The 17,620-nt window shown below is 47.1% G+C and overlaps 1 protein-coding gene across 1 annotated transcript in view; it reads right to left on the bottom strand.

Moving 5' to 3' along the window:
• LOC134981000 (annexin A2-like) overlaps positions 1 to 16,939 on the bottom strand; it is a 62,447-nt gene extending 45,508 nt beyond the window's left edge. The window contains exons 1-3 of the mRNA XM_063948067.1: positions 16,906 to 16,939; positions 10,450 to 10,523; positions 8,463 to 8,522 (exon numbers count right to left, since the gene is read on the bottom strand). Of these exons, the coding sequence (XP_063804137.1) occupies positions 8,463 to 8,504 (42 nt within the window). The 5' untranslated portion in view covers positions 8,505 to 8,522; positions 10,450 to 10,523; positions 16,906 to 16,939. The remainder of the gene's footprint in view (positions 1 to 8,462; positions 8,523 to 10,449; positions 10,524 to 16,905) is intronic.
• Positions 16,940 to 17,620: the final 681 nt, after the last annotated feature.

Below are 17,620 nucleotides of genomic sequence, written 5' to 3'. Positions count from 1 at the left end.
GCCTGGTGCAGTCTTTTTCCTCTTCCTCTGCCCCGGGGCAGAAATGAGTGGCCTTTTGCCCGCCTGTACTTATGGGGACGAAAGGACTGAGTTTGAAAAGACGGTGTCTTTTTCTGCTGAGAGGTGACCTGGGGAAAAAAGGTGGACTTTCCGGCCGTTGCCGTGGCCACCAGGTCCGATAGACCGGCCCCAAATAACTCCTCCCCTTTAAACGGCAATACTTCCATATGTCGTTTGGAATCCGCATCCCCTGACCACTGTCGCGTCTATAACGCTCTTCTGGCAGAAATGGACATAGCACTCACTCTTGATGCCAGGGTGCAAATATCCCTCTGTGCATCACGCATATATAGTAATGCATCCTTCAAATGCTCTATAGTTAGTAATATACTGTCCCTATCCAGGGTATCAATATTTTCAGTCAGGGAATCCGACCACGCAACTCCAGCACTGCACATCCAGGCTGATGCGATTGCTGGTCGCAGTATAACACCAGTATGTGTGTATATACCCTTCAGGATATTTTCCAGCCTTCTATCCGCTGGTTCTTTGAGGGCGGCCGTATCAGGAGACGGTAACGCTACTTGTTTAGATAAACGTGTGAGCGCTTTATCTACTCTAGGGGGTGTTTCCCAACGCGCCCTAACCTCTGGCGGGAAAGGGTATAGTGCCAATAATTTATTAGAAATTAGCACTTTTTTATCGGGGGAAACCCACGCTTTATCACACACCTCATTTAATTCATCTGACTCAGGAAAAGCTACTGGTAGTTTTTTCACTCCCCACATAATACCCTTCTTTGTGGTACTTGTAGTGTCAGAAATGTTCAATGCCTCCTTCATTGCCGTGATCATGTAACGTGTGGCCCTACTGGACATTACGTTTGTCTCCTCACCGTCGACACTGGACTCAGTATCCGTGTCTGGGTCTGTGTCGACCCACTGAGGTAACGGGCGTTTTATCGCCCCTGACGGTGTCTGAGACGCCTGGACAGGCACTAATTGATTTGTCGGCTGTCCAGTCAGGTGTCGACTCCCTAGGGGGTGACATCACTAATACAGGCAATTGCTCTGCTTCCACATCATTTTCCTCCTCATACATGTCGACACAATCGTACCGACACCCAGCACACACACAGGGAATGCTCTGATAGAGGACAGGACCCCACTAGCCCTTTGGGGAGACAGAGGGAGAGTTTGCCAGCACACACCAGAGCGCTATATATATCAATAGGGATAACCTTATATAAGTGTTACTCCCTTTTATAGCTGCTGTTTATAATTTAGCTGCCAATAGTGCCCCCCCTCTCTCGTTTTTACCCTGATTCTGTAGGGACTGCAGGGGAGAGTCAGGGAGCCGTCCTTCCAGCGGAACTGTGAGGGAAAATGGCGCTTGTGTGCTGAGGAGATAGGCTCCGCCCCTTCACGACGGCCTTATCTCCCGCTTTTTTCTGGAAAACTGGCAGGGGTTAAATACATCCATATAGCCCAGGAGCTATATGTGATGTATTTCTTTTGCCATCCTAAGGTATTTCTGTTTTTATTGCGTCTCAGGGCGCTCCCCCCCAGCGCCCTGCACCCTCAGTGACCGGAGTGTGAAGTGTGCTGAGAGCAATGGCGCACAGCTGCAGTGCTGTGCGCTACCTTAGTTGAAGACAGGAACGTCTTCTGCCGCCGATTTCACCGGACCTCTTCGTTCTTCTGGCTCTGTAAGGGGGCCGGCGGCGCGGCTCCGGGACCCATCCAGGCTGAACCTGTGATCGTCCCTCTGGAGCTAATGTCCAGTAGCCTAAGAAACCCAATCCACTCTGCACGCAGGTGAGTTCGTTTCTTCTCCCCTTAGTCCCACGATGCAGTGAGCCTGTTGCCAGCAGGACTCACTGAAAATAAAAAACCTAAAATAAACTTTTACTCTAAGCAGCTCAGGAGAGCCACCTAGCATGCACCCTTCTCGTTCGGGCACAAAAATCTAACTGAGGCTTGGAGGAGGGTCATAGGGGGAGGAGCCAGTGCACACCAGCTAGTTCAAGCTTTTACTTTTGTGCCCAGTCTCCTGCGGAGCCGCTATTCCCCATGGTCCTTACGGAGTCCCAGCATCCACTTAGGACGTTAGAGAAAATAGGGAAAGATCAAGATCCACTTCCACCTCGTGCTGAAGCTGCTGCCACTAGTCATGGCCGAGACGATGAAATGCCATCAACGTCGTCTGCCAAGGCCGATGCCCAATGTCATAGTAGAGAGCATGTAAAATCCAAAAAAACAAAAGTTCAGTAAAATGACCCAAAAATCAAAATTAAAAGCGTCTGAGGAGAAGCGTAAACTTGCCAATATGCCATTTACGACACGGAGTGGCAAGGAACGGCTGAGGCCCTGGCCTATGTTCATGGCTAGTGGTTCAGCTTCACATGAGGATGGAAGCACTCATCCTCTCGCTAGAAAAATTAAAAGACTTAAGCTGGCAAAAGCACAGCAAAGAACTGTGCGTTCTTCTAAATCACAAATACCCAAGGAGAGTCCAATTGTGTCGGTTGCGATGCATGACCTTCCCAACACTGGACGGGAAGAGCTTGCGCCTTCCACCATTTGCACCCCCCCTGCAAGTGCTGGAAGGAGCACCCGCAGTCCAGTTCCTGATAGTCAAATTGAAGATGTCACTGTTGAAGTACACCAGGATGAGGATATGGGTGTTGCTGGCGCTGGGGAGGAAATTGACAAGGAGGATTCTGATGGTGAGGTGGTTTGTTTAAGTCAGGCACCCGGGGAGACACTTGTTGTCCGTGGGACGAATATGGCCATTGACATGCCTGGTCAAAATACAAAAAAAAATCAGCTCTTCGGTGTGGAATTATTTCAACACAAATGCGGACAACGGGTGTCAAGCCATGTGTTGCCTTTGTCAAGCTGTAATAAGTAGGGGTAAGGACGTTAACCACCTCGGAACATCCTCCCTTATACGTCACCTGCAGCGCATTCATCATAAGTCAGTGACAAGTTCAAAAACTTTGGGTGACAGCTAGTGATGAGCGGGTTCGGTTTCTCGGAAACCGAACCCCCCCGAACTTCAGCCTTTTTACACGGGTCCGATCCATGCTCGGATTCTCCCGTGTGGCTCGGGTAAACAGAGCGCGCCCGAACGTCATCATCCCGCTGTCGGATTCTCGCGAGACTCGGATTCTATATAAGCAGCCGCGCGTCGCCGCCATTTTCACACATGCATTGAGATTGATAGAGAGAGGACGTGGCTGGCGTCCTCTCCGTTATAGTAGAAAAGACACAGAGTGACTTAGTGTTATAATTGTGGGGAGGATTGGGGACGGGGAGCAGCTGTTAGGGAGTACAGTGCAGGGTTTTGATTATAATAGTAGTGACCACCAGTTTAATCCGTTGGTTCTCTGCCTGAAAAAAACGCTCCACCATATCTGTGCTCAGTGTGCTGCACTGCTGCATGATATATCTGTGCTGAGTGCACTGCTCACACTGCCTAATTTTGGGGACTGGGGAGCAGTTATAGCAGGAGTACAGTGCACAGTTTTGCTGACAGTGACCACCAGTCCAGTATACGTTTGTCTGCCTGAAAAACACTCCTGTGGTGGCTTTTTTTTTTTCTTCATACTAGTTTAGCAGTCTGCTGACAGTGTCCACCAGGTCCGTTATTATTATACAGTGTATATATATATATATATAGCAGTACGGTAGGCCATGGCTGTACCTACCTCTGTGTCGTCAGTGCACTCGTCGTCCATAAGTAATATAATAATATTATACTATCCATCCATCTACATTGTATACCTGTGGTGGCTTTTTTTTTTCTTCATACTAGTTTAGCAGTCTGCTGACAGTGTCCACCAGGTCCGTTATTATTATACAGTATATATATATATATAGCAGTACGGTAGGCCATGGCTGTACCTACCTCTGTGTCGTCAGTGCACTCGTCGTCCATAAGTAATATAATAATATTATACTATCCATCCATCTACATTGTATACCTGTGGTGGCTTTTTTTTTTCTTCATACTAGTTTAGCAGTCTGCTGACAGTGTCCACCAGGTCCGTTATTATTATACAGTATATATATATATAGCAGTACGGTAGGCCACGGCTGTACCTACCTCTGTGTCCTCAGTGCACTCGTCGTCCATAACTAATATAATAATACTATACTATCCATCCATCTACATTGTATACCTGTGGTGGCTTTTTTTTTCTTCATACTAGTTTAGCAGTCTGCTGACAGTGACCACCAGGTCCGTTATTATTATACAGTATATATATATATATAGCAGTACGGTAGGCCACGGCTGTACCTACCTCTGTGTCGTCAGTGCACTCGTCGTCCATAAGTAATATAATAATACTATACTATCCATCCATCTACATTGTATACATGTGGTGGCTTTTTTTTTCTTCATACTAGTTTAGCAGTCTGCTGACAGTGTCCACCAGGTCTGTTATTATTATACAGTATATATATATATATATAGCAGTACGGTAGGCCACGGCTGTACCTACCTCTGTGTCGTCGGTGCACTCGTCGTCCATAAGTAATATAATAATACTATACTATCCATCCATCTACATTGTATACCTGTGGTGGCTTTTTTTTTCTTCATACTAGTTTAGCAGTCTGCTGACAGTGTCCACCAGGTCCGTTATTATTATACAGTATATATATATATATAGCAGTACGGTAGGCCACGGCTGTACCTACCTCTGTGTCGTCACTCGTCCTCCATAAGTAATATAATACTATACTATCCATCCATCTACATTGTATACCTGTGGTGGCTTTTAGTTGTGCGCATTAAAATATGGAGAACAAAAATGTGGAGGTTAAAAAAATAGGGAAAGATCAAGATCCACTTCCACCTCGTGCTGAAGCTGCTGCCACTAGTCATGGCCGAGACAATGAAATGCCATCAACGTCGTCTGCCAAGGCCGATGCCCAATGTCATAGTACAGAGCATGTAAAATCCAAAAAACAAAAGTTCAGTAAAATGACCCAAAAATCAAAATTAAAAGCGTCTGAGGAGAAGCGTAAACTTGCCAATATGCCATTTACGACACAGAGTGGCAAGGAACGGCTGAGGCCCTGGCCTATGTTCATGGCTAGTGGTTCAGCTTCACATGAGGATGGAAGCACTCATCCTCTCGCTAGAAAAATGAAAAGACTTAATTCAATATATATAATATATAAGATTCAATTCCTCCGTGGAGACATTCACCAGCAGCAATTGCCTCCAGAAAGTGCACGGGGACCTGAGATGGTGGATTCCAGTGGGGACGAATTAATAATCTGTGAGGAGGGGGCTGTACACAGTGAAAGGGGTGATGAATCGGACGATGATGATGAGGTGGACATCTTGCCTCTGTAGAGCCAGTTTGTGCAAGGAGAGATTGATTGCTTCTTTTTTGGTGGGGGCCCAAACCAACCAGTCATTTCAGTCACAGTCGTGTGGCAGACCCTGTCGCTGAAATGATGGGTTCGTTAAAGTGTGCATGTCCTGTTTATTCAACATAAGGGTGGGTGGGAGGGCCCAAGGACAATTCCATCTTGCACCTCTTTTTTCTTTCATTTTTCTTTGCGTCACGTGCTGTTTGGGGAGTATTTTTTGGAAGGGCCATCCTGCGTGACACTGCAGTGCCACTTCTAGATGGGCCAGGTGTTTGTGTCGGCCACTTGGGTTGCTTATCTTAGTCACACAGCTACCTCATTGCACCTCTTTTTTTCTTTGCGTCATGTGCTGTTTGGGGAGTATTTTTTGGAAGGGCCATCCTGCGTGACACTGCAGTGCCACTCCTAGATGGGCCAGGTGTTTGTGTCGGCCACTTGGGTCGCTTATCTTAGTCACACAGCTACCTCATTGCGCCTCTTTTTTTCTTTGCGTCATGTGCTGTTTGGGGAGTATTTTTTGGAAGGGCCATCCTGCGTGACACTGCAGTGCCACTCCTAGATGGGCCAGGTGTTTGTGTCGGCCACTTGGGTCGCTTATCTTAGTCACACAGCTACCTCATTGCGCCTCTTTTTTTCTTTGCGTCATGTGCTGTTTGGGGAGTATTTTTTGGAAGGGCCATCCTGCGTGACACTGCAGTGCCACTCCTAGATGGGCCAGGTGTTTGTGTCGGCCACTTGGGTCGCTTATCTTAGTCACACAGCTACCTCATTGCGCCTCTTTTTTTCTTTGCGTCATGTGCTGTTTGGGGAGTATTTTTTGGAAGGGCCATCCTGCGTGACACTGCAGTGACACTCCTAGATGGGCCAGGTGTTTGTGTCGGCCACTTGTGTCGCTTAGCTTAGCCATCCAGCGACCTCGGTGCAAATTTTAGGACTAAAAATAATATTGTGAGGTGTGAGGTGTTGAGAATAGACTGGAAATGAGTGTAAATTATGGTTATTGAGGTTAATAAGACTATGGGATCAAAATGACCCCCAAATTCTATGATTTAAGCTGTTTTTTAGGGTTTTTTGAAAAAAACACCCGAATCCAAAACACACCCGAATCCGACAAAAAAAAATTCGGTGAGGTTTTGCCAAAACGCGTTCGAACCCAAAACACGGCCGCGGAATCGAACCCAAAACCAAAACACAAAACCCGAAAAATGTCCGGTGCACATCACTAGTTCTAAACCACAGGTTCTCAAACTCAGTCCTCAGGACTCCACACGGTCCATGTTTTGCAGGTCACCTGTAGCATTTTAAAATGTGACAGTTGGTGATACACAGTGCGGCTGCTGGGTGACTTGGAAAACGTGAACCGTGTGGGGTCCTGAGGACCGAGTTTGAGAACCACTGTTATAAACGAATAGAAGTTTGGACTTTAATGTAATCTTTTTACATAGCGTCTGCCAACCTGTAACAGTAGGGGCATATTGCTGGTATGGGACAGTTCCGAAGACCATGCATTGCACATGCGTCATGGTGGAAATGTATTGAAACGGCAGCGCAAATCCAAGCAACCGCGTACAAATACTCAGTAGTGGTCGCAGATCCTTCAGTAATCGTCCATCTGAGTAATCCTATGTTCACGCAGAATTGTCCATGTTTTGTGCATACGGGATCACAGTTGTAGGCTGAGAGATGCTGCGACATGCCTACGTTTGTGACCCAACTCCCCGTAACCACCCCCGAACGTTCCCTGCCTATCAATCGCTTCACAAATAAATCCTCACTGCGAGAAACATTGCTAAGGTACCTTGGTGCGTGCGCAGTGCGACTATGATAAGCGCAGTTTACCATGCGTACATCTCTGAATCAGGCCCTTTATACATTAAACTGATAAAGGCCAGCCCTTGCCAGCAGTTACTAGATAGGAAACCCAATTGCCCCTTCCCAGTGGTAAGGAAAACTTTAATACGTGCTAAAGGCGTGTGGGTCTGTACTTATGTATATGCGCGCAGAGCAAATTCATGCAAGATACTGTACACTGCACAACCTGGTGCAGCACCAACTCTGCACCAGCCTCCAGGTACAATCTACATATGATGTATATGGAAAAGGTTTTTTTGACAAAGCTGTAAGCAACGTTCAATATGTTGCTAAGTTCTGATTATGCCCCTGGCCTCAAGCCATGGTCACAGAGACTGCACATGCCATAGGACTGGTGGCAATTTCATTGATGCAACCGATGGTGGCGTATAAGGATGCATCAATCAGTATTACAGCAGGCATAGATGTACACAAGAGAAGGTGTTTGTAGCAAAATATGCAAAAAGGGGGCTACGTACTAAGCCTTGTATGGAGATAAAGTATCAGCCAATTAGCTTTTACCTGCCATTTTTCAAACACAGCCTGTTACGTCAGTCCTGAAAGACGGGTGGTCTTCAGTATGCCGACTGCCGGAATCCCGACATACCGACACTTTTTCTCCCTCGTGGGGGTCCACGATTCCCCTGGAGGGAGAATAAAATAGCGTGGCGCGCGTAGCGCGCCACCATGCCCGCAGCGTGGTGAGCACAGCGAGCCCACAAGGGGCTCATTTGCGCTCGCCACGCTGTCGGTGTGCCGGCGGTCGGGCTCCCGGCGCCGGTATGCTGGTCGCCGGGAGCCCGGCCGGCGGCATACCATACTACACCCCTGAAAGACAAAAAGTGGCTGTGCTCCTTCAAATATGCATTGGGGAGTAGTAGTCATTGCAGGTAATTGCCTTGATAGCCTCACCATTTACATTGGGTAATTGTTCCAAAAAAAAACCACAGTAGGATTTAAGCAGCAAGTTGCTGTATTTGTATGAATTCATAGTTTCTGGACATATAGGAGAAATGCAGCTGCCCAGCATGCAGGAACGGACCCCTAAAAATGCACTCTCTACATTCCTGTCACTTTTGCCGGTTCCTGTGGCTCGGACGTAGTATTACCAATGCACTGTCTGTAACACAGATCAGCTCATTATGTGCCAATCATTATTCCAGCTCAGTTGGAAAAAAAATAAGAATAATAAAAATGCATTAATAAGAGGTTACTCACCTTATCTATCAGGTGCAGTGAGCTCAAAATCTCTTGAGTCATTTTTCCTCCTGGTCAGATCTGGAAAATACAGATGATTAGTGAGTTGACTGCAGATTCCTCCCGATCGCAGGCAGAGGGTTAAAGGAGCCCTGGATGAAACCTTTTTTTATTGACTGAATAACTGGTTTTGTCTGTTAAGCAAGCAATACACCTGTACCATTGTAGGGAGAGAGGGGAGTGGACAGCGATAGCTCTCTAGTCTAATGGAAAGATGTCAAAGAATGTGGAAGTCAGAGAGCAGTTCTGGCATGTGTAGTACAGAATGGTACAAATAGCTGTGCATAGACTGGCATACACTGCACACAGCCTTATACAAATACTCCTATAGGGAGAGCTGTCCATTGTGATTGAAATCACAATTGTATATGCATATAGTGTTAGTAAATGCTGCTATGCAGCGGCGTTTCTAGAGAGGAGAGGACCCGTGTGTAGACTCCGTATGTGGGCCCCCTCCTCTCCTGTAGCCGTCACCGCCGCTGCTAGCGCTCTCAGCGCTGAGACTCTGGCACAGTGCCAGAGTCTACAGCGCATGCCCAGGACTCTGAAAAATGGCCGCCGCGCCATTTTTCCGGAGTCCTGCGCATGCGCTGTAGACCCTGGCACTGTGCCAGAGTCTCTAGCGCTCAGTGTGCTAGCAGCTGCGGTGACGGCTACAAGAGAGGAGGAGGCCCACACACAGTCGCCGATGGACGCCGGAAAGGTAAGTATAGAAGAAATGGGGGCAGTGTGTGCGTTGTGGGCCCCCTCTGGACCCAGGGGCCCGTGTGCACAGCACACACTGCACCCATTATAGATACGACAATGCTACTATGCATAATGCAAGCAATAAGTGATGGGATGTATCGCATTCAAAATGTAATGATTGACACAGTCCGCCTAAACAGCTCAACTGCCATGTTACAGGCTGTGTTTGAAAAGTTACAGTTACAGATATGTCCCCCTCATAAAGACCACGAACCGGCTGAATGTGCGGCTAGGGCTGTCTTAACAGCACTGCAGGCCGTAGAGAAAGTAATGCACTGGGGCCCTATATACCCATTCACGCAAATTAATTTAAATAATAATAACCTACCCCTACTGCAGTCCTGCTCAGTCTCTCCACATGCTCCCCTACAGTGAATGGCTGCAGTGTCAGACTGGGGCATTAACGGACCACCGGGGGAATTCAATGTTAGGGGCCCATGTTTAGGGGTGTGGTCAGGCCAATCTCAAGAGGGGGTGTGGCCAGCAATCACATTGGTTTGCCTGATTAGTAGAGAGTGCATTGTCTGGGCCCTTTAATAAATATATCATATGCTGCTAGTCCAGTCATTATAATGTACCAGATTATTAACAGCAATGCACTGTAGAAAATGCACCATAGTCCTGTGCAGTATAAGGTAACATGTATAATGTATAATTCAAGTGCACAGTCTGGAACCTGACCCCTAGAGGAGGAAGAGGTGGGGCCCCAGGCAGTAGGGCCCACTGGGGTTTCCCCTGTACCCCTGTGGGCCAGTCCAACCCTGGATGGCTGTAAGTACTCTGTTTGGTGGATAGATTCAGCGATTCACTGTCTGGCTGCAGGCTGGGAGGCAGTTGGAGAATGCTGCCTGCCCACTTTGTGGTATTCATAATTAGATCAGCCGGATAGCATTCTCTACCTGCCTCCGAAGCAGCTCCAGAGGCCCCTGGCTCAGCCCGCCACTACTCAAAGGCTCCTGGAATCATGAGGCCTTGGGCAGCTGCCCAGTGATCCCATCTGTTAGGATGGCCCTCTGTGTGGCCGTAACACGATTGTGACTTGCCGCGCCCAAATAAGACCCATTCAAGCGAGCATATACACCCACGCAATCCTATGGATCTCAGGTGCGTGCGCAGTACACAAGCATTGCTGCGGGCACACTAGTCGTGGCAAATGCCCCATGTTTGCCGTGAGTAGAGGGATATATGAGATAGGACTCACCTGTAGGAGCTGATTGGTTGGTACTTTTTATCTCTCTCCACTATCTCTCTCTCCAATCTTTGATAAATGTTCCCCTAAAAGAGAAACAAAATAACTGTCATGTCACCTTGATAAAATAAACAGTTAAACAGTGCACTATGGGTGAGATTTATTAAAGTCTGCTCGTAGTTTGCCCTTGCTCATTTTGATTATTCTTGCCTACCACTCACCCTGGCCTCCACTTGTCATGACCATCAAAGTGTGATCCACTGATGGATGAATCAGTCACTAGCGACCTCTGTTCATCATGTGCATATGTTTTCACCAGAGCATAAGCAGCCGCTGATTGTTTCCTTTCGCGCTTATGCTGAAATCCATGTGATCCAGCCACATTCCTGCTCAGAATGAGACCCATTATGTGTAACTAAACATTCCCCAGCTCAGACATTAGTCCCATTGGTATCATGGCACTCAGGAGCGCCAACCCACCTTACCAACGGCAGGGTCGTAACTAGGTGTGTGCCAGTGGTGCCTGGCACACAGCGCACATGCACTGTGGATGCAGGACTACCGGCAACACCCACTTAGCCGCACCATCACTGCCGCTGCACTGTGGGGTCTGTCCACCCGCCCGCCTTCCCAGCCAACATTGTACTCTGTTGCATTGGCGCCTCGACTACCTCTTCTCACATATCTGTCTCTGCCCCCCCCCCCTTCCCCTCCGCCTCCTGGCTCCATCTTCACCCCACAGCCAGCGTCTTCTGAGAGAGCCGCCTCCAGCCCACCCACAGTGTCCTGCACTGCGAAGAGCCACAGCGTTAGGGCGGGAGAGAAGGACAGAGACAGCCAGCTGGAGGATGGTTCCCAACGTAAGTATAACTCATTCTCTCTCTCTCTCTCTCTCTCTCTCTCTCTCTGGGATTGTAAAAATGGCTCTGTCTGGCGTCATGCATTAAAGGGGCTCTGGTATAATGTGTATAAGGAGCCTCTACCTGGCGTAGGGGGTAATTCAGACCTGATCGCTCGCTAGCGTTTTTTGCAGCGCTGCGATCAGGTCAGAACTGCGCATGCGTATGCACCGCAATGCGCAGGCACGTCACACGGGTACACAGTGGATTGTTGCTGTGCGATGGGTTTTACGAAGAATCCATTCGCAAAGCCGATTGCAAAGAGATTGACAGGAAGAAGGCGTTTGTGGGTGTTAACTGACTGTTTTCAGGAAGTGGCTGGGAAAATGTAGGCGTGTTCAAGCATTTGCAGGGCTGATGTCTGACGTCAATTGCAGCCCCGGACAGGCTGAAGTGATCGCAGCAGCTGAGTAAGTCCTGGGCAACTCAGAAACTGCACAAGGTTTTTTTGTACCACTCGGCTGCACATGCGATCGCACACTTGCACAGCTAAAATACACTCCCCGGTGGGCGGCGACTATGCGAATGCAGGACTGCAAAAACCAGCTAGCGAGCGATCAGGTCTGAATTACCCCTGTAATGTGTAAAAGGGAGCTCCACCTGCTGTAATGTGTAAAAAGGGGACTCTGGCTGTTTAATGTGTAAAAAGGGGTCTCTGCTGCTGTGTTGTGTAAAAAGGGGGACTCTTCCTGCCATAATGTGCAAAAAGGGGGACTCTGCCTGCCATAATGTGCAAAAAGGGGACTCTGCCTGCCATAATGTGCAAAAAGGGGGACTCTGCCTGCCATAATGTGCAAAAAGAAGGCTCTGCTTGCCTAATGTGTAAAAAGGGGGATTCTGCTGCCGTAATGTGTAAAGAGGGGGACTCTGCTGCCATAATGTGTAAAAAGGCGGACTCTGCCTGCCGTAATGTGAAGAAATGGGGGACTCTGCCTGCTGTAATGTGCAAAATGGGGGACTCTGCCTGCCGTAATGTGCAAAAAGTAGGGCCTCTGCCTGCCGTAATGTGTAAAAAAGGGGACTCTGCTTGCCATAATGTGTAAAAGGGACTCTACCTGCCGTTATGTGTAAAAGGGGCCTCTACCTGCCGTTATGTGTAAAAGGGGCCTCTACCTGCTGTAATGTGTAAAAGGGGCTCTACCTGGTGTAATGTGTGTAATAGGCGCTACTGCGCAGCTTAATTTGAATAATAGAGACTACTGTACAACATAATATGAATTGGTATTATTTTGTGGCCACGCCTTTCCCCATGAAGTCACTGCCCTATATTTTTCGCACTGGCCCTATTTTAAATATAGGGGGGTGCCGATGATGTTTCTCGCACACGGCGCTAGAATGTCTAGTTACGGCACTGACCAGTGGACACCAAAAACGAAAGTCCAGCCCTTATAGCTAGACTGTATTTAGTAGTATACATGTACTAGGTGAAAGTTGTTTCATTCAATATAAAGGCCTGACAACAAACAAGCCAGCTTCGGGGAAGAGCAGTAGCTGTATGTATTTCTACACTGGAACAGACTGTGACAGAAAGAATGAGAGGTTCCTAGTATCTTATCTACCTATCCATCTCGCCTAAGGCAAAGCAAAGCTAACTGCCAGAATAATAGCAGCCATTGTATTTATTGTCTCATTATTTCAAAGTTTATACAATAGGAATAAGGCTATTGTATTTTTTTTCTTTTAATTCTACTGCTACATTGAGCTGTCCTCTTTTGATACTGCTTTAGGAAATAACCCCTATGTACTCCCACACATACCAGGAAACTAGATTTTCTTCTTCTATGTAAATGCATTACCCGGGTAAGTACACTCATGGCAGCGCAATTCACTTGCTCATTGCTGTCCGAGTTTATGAAGCTAGTGATATTATAATATTTTTTTTACCATTCATAATAGTTTTTGTCCATCTGCTGTACCATACTGTACTTGCCTACTGTTCTGGAACCTGTGGGAGGGTCACGATTTTTAAGGTACAGTAATCTCCCGGACCCCAGGTAGAGTGGGCACTCCTCTTGCATCCAGCCCACTTCCTAGTGAAGTGGATAGAATGAGTCCAGAGGTTAAAATGAGCTGGAACTGGGCGGAACTGCATTCCGTCAGTTCCATTTGGAGACGGGAACCAGTTCCACCTCATCTGGCTCACCCAACCCAGGGAGATGGTCGGAGCTGCAAGGAGATGCCGGGTGCCCGCTGAGATTTTGTTACCAGGGGGCGCCCGGCTCCATCCCCTCAGCTGCAGCTATAGGCAGGAACTCACTCCTGAGTTCCGACTTCCGTCTCAAGCAGTATGCGGCTATGCAGCGCTATGAGAGAGACGTCATGACATCTCTCACATAGTTCCAAGGAGTGGGTGACAGATGGAGGCAGCGGTCCGGTAGCAGTAGCGGGACTGGTGAATATTGTGTGGTTGTTGTTGTTTTTTTGTGTGTGTGTATGTAAGCGTCGCTACTAGGGGGCATATCTACCTGGGCCATAACTACTGGGGGCATATCTACAGGGGGTATAACTACAGTGGGCATAACTACTGGGGGCATAACTACAGCGGGCATATCTACTGGGGGCATATCTACAGCGAGCATATCTACTGGGGGCATATCTACTGGAGGCATAACTACACTGCACTGGCATGGGGGTGTGTGTGTCTGTGGGTGGGGGGTGAGTTCAACCACCTATCTAGGACCACTGAGAGGCACTGGGGAGACCAATAACGAGAGACCGCAGACCACGAGGAGGGGCGTGGCCCAGTTATGCAATTTTATGGTAATTGCATAATTTTGACCCCAGTCACCCCACCCTCTATTCACATATCACCCCATCATCGCCCAACTGCATCTCCTCTCTGGCTTTTCCTGGAAAGGAAAATACAAAAGTAGGCAAGTATGGCTATACATATGTTAATGCACTTATCTGAGTTCTTATGTGAGAGGGCGTAAGTGGGAGATTTTTCATAGTTAGGAGAAAGATAAAGTAGAGAGAGATAAAGTATCAAGCAATCAGCTCCTAACTTTACAGGCTGTATTTGCAAAATGAAAGGAGCTGATTGGTTGGTACTTTATCTCTCTCCAACCTTTGATAAAACTCCCCCTAATTATGCTTGTTTTTGCTGTCTTTCTGTTTTTATTTTTGCTTTGGTGTTTTACATTGTTATTTTATTTAACAGTTCCTTTTGTTTTATTCAATTACATTACAGTTGTAGTTGACTGGACAGAAGGAAAAATGACAGAATCTGGGAGTTCACTGACTTAAGCCCCGTACACAAGGGGGAGATGTGTGCTGAGCGATCTATCACAGAACGCTCAGCACACATCTCTCCCCCCGCTCAGCACGCAGCGCGATGTGTGCTGAGCGAGGGGACGGGGTGAAATGAGCGATATTACTAGATTTGGTGAATCACTGTCGCCGGCACCCTACACAAGGAGAGATCCGTGCTTAATTTCTAAGCAATCTAGTCAGATTTTTCAAATTTAAGCACGGATCTCTCCGTGTGTACCCCCTTTTAGAAGGACTAGAAAGGGCCGTATTTTACAGGTGTATCAGAAGACAGATCTTCAGCACTATTCATGGAACCAGAAAGTTTGGAAAGTCTCACATTCTGCAGAACCTCAGAGATGTTAAATACAGATGGAGCCATCTTTATCTTGGCCTTTAAACCACTTAACTGACGATTTTTCCCTTCAAAAGCGTTAACAACATTGTTTGTTTTTTAAAATTTATTTTATTTTATAAAGTTGAAAAAGTATTTTTTTATATATTTAAACATTATATTATGCACATCTGCAGAACGTATCTCCTCGTCAAAAACGGGGGGACAGGGTGGGACGGCGCAGATGTGTGAAATCTGACCATGCCAGTTAAGTGGATTTATAATAGGATTAACTAAACCAGGGCAGTCGGACTTAATCCCTTGCTGAAATGACTTAATCCCCTGATGTATTGTTCTCTCTGTATTGTATTGCAGCTGAGACCAATAGATGAAGGGTTTATGCTAATAACCCATGGTGTGCCTAGGTGCAGCAGAGAAGCCAAGATGAACGTGGCTCCATCTGTAGTATACAGTCAGTAGCGGATCTTGCCACGGGCAAGCAGGACTTTTGCCAGGGGCGCCGCCTTCCGGAGGGCGCCGCACCAGGGCAAGATCCGCTGCTGCTGTGTGCCCCCCGCTGCCCCCCTGCTGCCGCTGGCCGCTTCCCCCCCGCTGCCGCTGTGAAGGGAAACTAGACGCGTACGCGTCTAGTTTCCCTTTGTGGAGAGGTCCTTTACTGTGCGGTGCGCGATGACGTCATCGCACACCGCACATCATTTCAGTCTGCACAGGGGGCGTAAATGACCACGCCCACTGTACGAAGCCACGCCCCCTATTGCCGCCCGGGGCGCACAGAGCACCAGAACCGGCCCTGTATACAGTACTGCTCTATAGTAAAATGTAGGAACCTAGCCCCACAGATGGGGTGGTCTGGGGGCTTCATGGAGTTATCTGTGGAGAGTCACATCATTGCCTCCTCATCCTTACTGCACACAATGCCGCAAATCATTACATTGTACAGGGTGGGTCTAGCCCACAAATTAAACAATTCACGGCACCATTTGGATGTCCAATAGTTGGCAAGCATGATAATAGTTATCCCTACATCTTCATATTTAAATACATGGGGAAGATGTATTAAAGCTTGGAGAGAGATAAGGTGAAGACAGGGGGAGATGTATTAAGCCTGGAGAAGTGATTAAGTGGAAGGTGATAACGCACCAGCCAGTCAGCTCCTAACCGTCAAGTTACAGGATAGGTTTGAAAAATGTCAGGAGCTGACTGGCTGGTGCATTATCACCTTCCACTTTATCCCTTCTCCAGGCTTAATACATCTGTACCAAACAACCACTGTTATTTTACAGGTTGTGTTTGAAAAATGACAGTTTGAAGCTGATTAGTTGCTACTTTATCTCTCTCGCTTTATCTCTCGCCAAGCTTTGTTAAATCCCCCCCTATAAAAGCAACTTGGGTTTTCTTTAGTTACACAATGCATCTTATTCCCATGAGTACCGTTCATATTTAAATACTAGGGGAAGATGTATTAAAGCTTGGAGAGAGATAAGGTGAAGACAGGGGGAGATGTATTAAGCCTGGAGAAGTGATTAAGTGGAAGGTGATAACGCACCAGCCAATCAGCTCCTAACCGTCAAGTTACAGGCTAGGTTTGAGAAATGTCAGGAGCTGACTGGATGGTGCATTATCACCTTCCACTTTATCACTTCTCCAGGCTTAATACATCTGTACCAACCAACTACTGTTATTTTACAGGTTGTGTTTGAAAAATGACAGTTGAGAGCGGATTAGTTGCTACTTTATCTCTCTCCACTTTATCAAATCCCCCTTCCCCTATAAAAGCAACTTGTGTTTTTTTAGTTGCACAATGCATCCTATTCCCATGAGTACCGTTCATTCGCAGAGGATGTGAGACACAAAACTCTCAGTAGGAATGAGTAAAAGTTCAGAATTACTGACACCTGAAGGTGCACAAGAGGAGGTCTGCCGCAGAGCAATGTTCACTAAGAGGAGGACACATATAGCACTTACCTATATCTAGCAATGTACACGACAGGCAAACACACAGTGTGTTTGTGAGTATTCTATTCACTGGCACTAGGGCGGATATGGTCAGGTGACTGACTTCACTTTAACATGCACCCTTTCCTGTCATTGTAATCCCCCGTTCTTCCTCCTGCTGTACCTGGTGCAGAAAGTTAATAGCAGTAAGGAAGGATGACAATTAACACAAGGTTTCTAGATCAACAGGACAGAGATGTGATAAGGAATATTACAGCAATAGCTTTTAATTGTAGTTCAGCTTAGAGAATTAAAGCACATATCTTATTGGGTGCTATTGGTTCCAGGCCCTTTTTTGTGTTGCAATGTAAAATTCAATATCTATAAGGTAAAAAAAAAAGCTCTGCTTAGGGAGTAATATTAGGCTCCTGTACAGTGATTTCAACGCTCCAGGCTGCACCCATGTATACTGTAACACATTCCATGCCCTGCAATGCTATCTATATTCATTCAGCCAGGCCGGTGGCTTAACGCCACAGCATTCCTGGAGCAGGGCCCCAGGGTAGAACATGCAGGACTGGTTGAACGGCATGCTGACGATATCTAACAGGAGTTTGACCCAAACAATGTGAATAAATCTGTGTGTTAACTCTGACTGTGCTACTGAGTTATCCTAATTTACATCCTGTTAGAAAATGAGCTATTGAACAGCCTGAATTGTACATCATTTACAGTAGGCTGCATT

The sequence above is a fragment of the Pseudophryne corroboree genome, chromosome 12, assembly GCF_028390025.1.
Source record: "Pseudophryne corroboree isolate aPseCor3 chromosome 12, aPseCor3.hap2, whole genome shotgun sequence".
In the NCBI taxonomy this organism is placed as follows: Eukaryota; Metazoa; Chordata; class Amphibia; order Anura; family Myobatrachidae; genus Pseudophryne; species Pseudophryne corroboree.
The sequence above is the reverse complement of the archived record's forward strand: the minus strand, read 5'-3'. Positions and strand labels throughout refer to the sequence as shown.